Genomic DNA, 3,507 nt, shown 5'->3' with positions numbered 1-3,507 from the left:
ATGGCACTGACTCCAGGAGCTTTTTGAACCTCAGGTCCCATACCAAACCCAGACTTGGAAATCAGGCACTGGTTGGACTCTCAAGACCTCAGGAAGGGAGATGTGCCCAGAAAAAGTCATAAGCACTGCTGCTCTCAGCTTTTGTTTTAATCAACTAGAGACTGAATCATCCTTAGAAAGAGATGTGACAGACAATGCAAATATACAAAGGGTACATCACTAACTTGAATACAGCTGAGGGAAAGTCACCTTTGATGACCAACCTGCAATGGGGTGAGGCCCCCTAGTTCAAGAACCTTAGCACCATTCATTAAGTCCACCCCCAGCCCTGCAGAAGAGACGCCCAGGCTGACAAGATCCTNTGTGTGTGTGAGAGAGAGAGAGAGAGAGAGAGAGAGAGAGAGAGAGAGAGAGAGAGAGAGAGAGAGAGTCCTGTGCTCAGAGTGAGACCAGCCTGTCTCACCTCCCAGAGTGATCTCACACAGCTCTCACCATCTAGTGCTCTAATTACTGGCTCTCAGCTCCCTCCAGTCATGATCAGACATTTCAAGAGCTGCATAGCTGTCTCTCACTCCTGGATGTAGCCTATTAAATAATCACTCAAGATCTAATCATGGTCCTGGTTTTTCTATAGAAAATGCTAGGCAGAATTGTAGCAAATACCATTGGAGTCATCAGCAGGGAAGCTGATGTTGATCTGGTCTTAGTGATCATTAAATCCAGGCCTCAAGCTCTTGCCCCAGATATAAATGACAATAACTAGTAAACAGGTGAAGTACACTTGTCATTCGTGATCTGTTATTACACTTAACTATGTATGACAGTAGCATGACTATTTGGAGATAGGGCAAACCCTCGCTTTTGTGATTTTTCTATGGCTTCTAGCAGTTTCAGGAGAGTCAGAATGAGCTTTTATTAATGCATTAGAATATTTAAACAAATTGTTCCACAGTATGATCAGTCATCCCAGAGGTTAGTGAGAGGACGTATTGCAATACTGTCCAGGCAAATATGGCTTGGTATCAACTCTAATTAAGTGCTATATAACACTGTAAGTGTGTGCATAGTACGCGATAATTCTTGTTAGGATAAATTGGTTGCCAGTATTATTTTGAAAAGATAAAAAAAGGAAGAAGAGGAGGAGGAATAGAAGGAGGAAGAGGTGGAGGAGGAGGAGAAAAAGGAAGAAAAATAAATCCAACCACGTCTTACCAGGATTCAAAGTGTAAGTGTGGAAGCCTTAGAAAAGGGACACACTTTACTCTCCCTGCAGTCACTGCGGACTTCCTGGGGTCTCAGGCCTTTTCAACCAGAGCCTCCAACCATCTACATTTTTGGTTTTTTACCAGCTTAGCTCATAGGCTGTCAGTGTGGTAACGGTGTCATTTTTCCCCAAATAGAAAACTTCCTTAAGTAATCTGCTACCAAACATAAGCAGAGGTGCACAGGTTTAAACTCCTGTGTGGCCCCTGAGCCCACACCTCCTTCCTCCCCTCCCAAGGGCAGTGTCTTCTCTGCTCTCCTTCAACTGAGCAGCCTTCCTGGGAGGATGCCACCAGTCCTGACTCTCCTGACCTTTCTTCTGCCAGTAGGAGATGGAGCAGGTGAGTGGCCATTCCTGTGACACAGGTGCTGTCCCATGACACTTCTGCTAACTTTCTGCTCACCAGTAGTCACGATTGTCATGGCACTGACTCCAGGAGCTTTTTGAACCTCAGGTCCCATACCAAACCCAGACTTGGAAATCAGGCACTGGTTGGACTCTCAAGACCTCAGGAAGGGAGATGTGCCCAGAAAAAGTCATAAGCACTGCTGCTCTCAGCTTTTGTTTTAATCAACTAGAGACTGAATCATCCTTAGAAAGAGATGTGACAGACAATGCAAATATACAAAGGGTACATCACTAACTTGAATACAGCTGAGGGAAAGTCACCTTTGATGACCAACCTGCAATGGGGTGAGGCCCCCTAGTTCAAGAACCTTAGCACCATTCATTAAGTCCACCCCCAGCCCTGCAGAAGAGACGCCCAGGCTGACAAGATCCTGCACTGCACGCTCCACCAGCTTTGCAGGCCAGTTTTAGTTGGCCTCTCCACTTCTTCTGCAGGTCCCCAGCTACTCCCAGCTATGTCCCTGGCTCAGAATCCACCAGCATTGACCCACCAGCCCCCCAGTTAACTACAAGCCACTCATTCGTACAGCAAAAAGCATTTTTGCTGAGAGCCCAACATGTGTTAGGCACAAACAAGGATAAAATTAGAAAATCCACCTCTATAGGGTGTGTGGGTAAAATGTGAAAAATGCCACCAGTCAATACTTTAGGGGTTAGGATGACTCAGTCACCACCAAACACCAACGTGGATATTCGTAGGGTTCCCTCGGCCTCTACGTGATGAAGACAGAGCTCATCTCTCTATGTATTTGTAAAGCAGCAGCTGAGGGACAAGTGCTCTCCACTGCTTCCCAGAACATGACTCTGAGACTTCAGTCAGCTCATTAGTCCATGTGCAAAGTCACCTCTCTGCAACAGGCTTGGGGAACTGCAGTCACTCCATCCCTTGATGGACCCTGATGACCATATCTGTTGCTCCCAGACACCCAATAGTCTATCTTTTTTTTGTTTGTTTGTTTCTAGAGGAGGTCATCGGAGGCCATGAGGTCAAGCCCCACTCCCGCCCTTACATGGCATTAATAGCTTTTCTGAAAGTTAATGGGATTGGAAGTTCCTGTGGTGGCTTCCTGGTTCAAGACTACTTTGTGCTGACAGCTGCTCACTGCATTGGAAGGTGAGGAGAAGCAGCTAGCCCACAGTCTTCTGAGAGGCCCTCAGAAGCTTCTGTTCTCTATTGTGGATGTTTCCCTGAGGGCGCTCTAGAAGGCTGAACTGTGAAAATGGGAGTCTGATGAGAGGTAAATGTAAGATCAAAGTGTTAGAGGTCAGAGCCAGCAGAGCACTTGAGCTGATCAACTGCACTGGCCAAACTAAAGCAGTGGTTGAGGTTGAAAGTTCATGTTAAAAACACGATGCTAGCTATGGATATTGCCTAGATGCAAGATGGAGAGCCAGGAGTCCCATGTCCTTGATAAGCAGTAGGTCTGACTCTGAGACCCTCCTATATCTTCAAGTCCCCTAAGCTAGAGCCCCACCCTGCCTACCCTGCCTTTCACAGCTCCTGGACTGCATCCTCTCTGACTTCCAGTTCTCCTCTCTACTATGCTCTCTCCACAGCACAATGACAGTCACACTGGGGGCCCACAACCTCCATGCACAGGAGGAGACTCAGCAGATTATCCCCGTGGATAAAGCTTTGCCCCACCCAGACTATAATCCTCTGGATCACACCAGTGACATCATGCTATTAAAGGTGAGACCTGCAAACCTCCCACCCACACTCCTCTGCCCACCCTTCTCCCCTCCCACCCACACTCCTCTGCCCACCCCTCTTCTCTACCACCTGGTGCCTGTTCTCTGCTTGGTGCAGAGATAGCCTGATCCTCCTGTTCTAA

The 3,507-nt window shown here is 47.4% G+C and overlaps 1 protein-coding gene across 1 annotated transcript in view; it reads left to right on the top strand.

Annotated features, from left to right (window-relative positions):
• The first annotated feature begins 1,549 nt into the window (after positions 1–1,549).
• LOC110325789 (granzyme E-like) overlaps positions 1,550–3,507 on the top strand; it is a 3,226-nt gene continuing 1,268 nt past the window's right edge. Inside the window, exons 1-3 of the mRNA XM_021203899.1 lie at positions 1,550–1,604; positions 2,636–2,786; positions 3,230–3,365. Coding sequence (XP_021059558.1) covers positions 1,550–1,604; positions 2,636–2,786; positions 3,230–3,365 — 342 coding nt within the window. The remainder of the gene's footprint in view (positions 1,605–2,635; positions 2,787–3,229; positions 3,366–3,507) is intronic.

This window comes from Mus pahari, chromosome 8 (genome assembly GCF_900095145.1).
Source record: "Mus pahari chromosome 8, PAHARI_EIJ_v1.1, whole genome shotgun sequence".
NCBI classification, from domain to species: domain Eukaryota; kingdom Metazoa; phylum Chordata; class Mammalia; order Rodentia; family Muridae; genus Mus; species Mus pahari.
The sequence above is the reverse complement of the archived record's forward strand: the minus strand, read 5'-3'. Positions and strand labels throughout refer to the sequence as shown.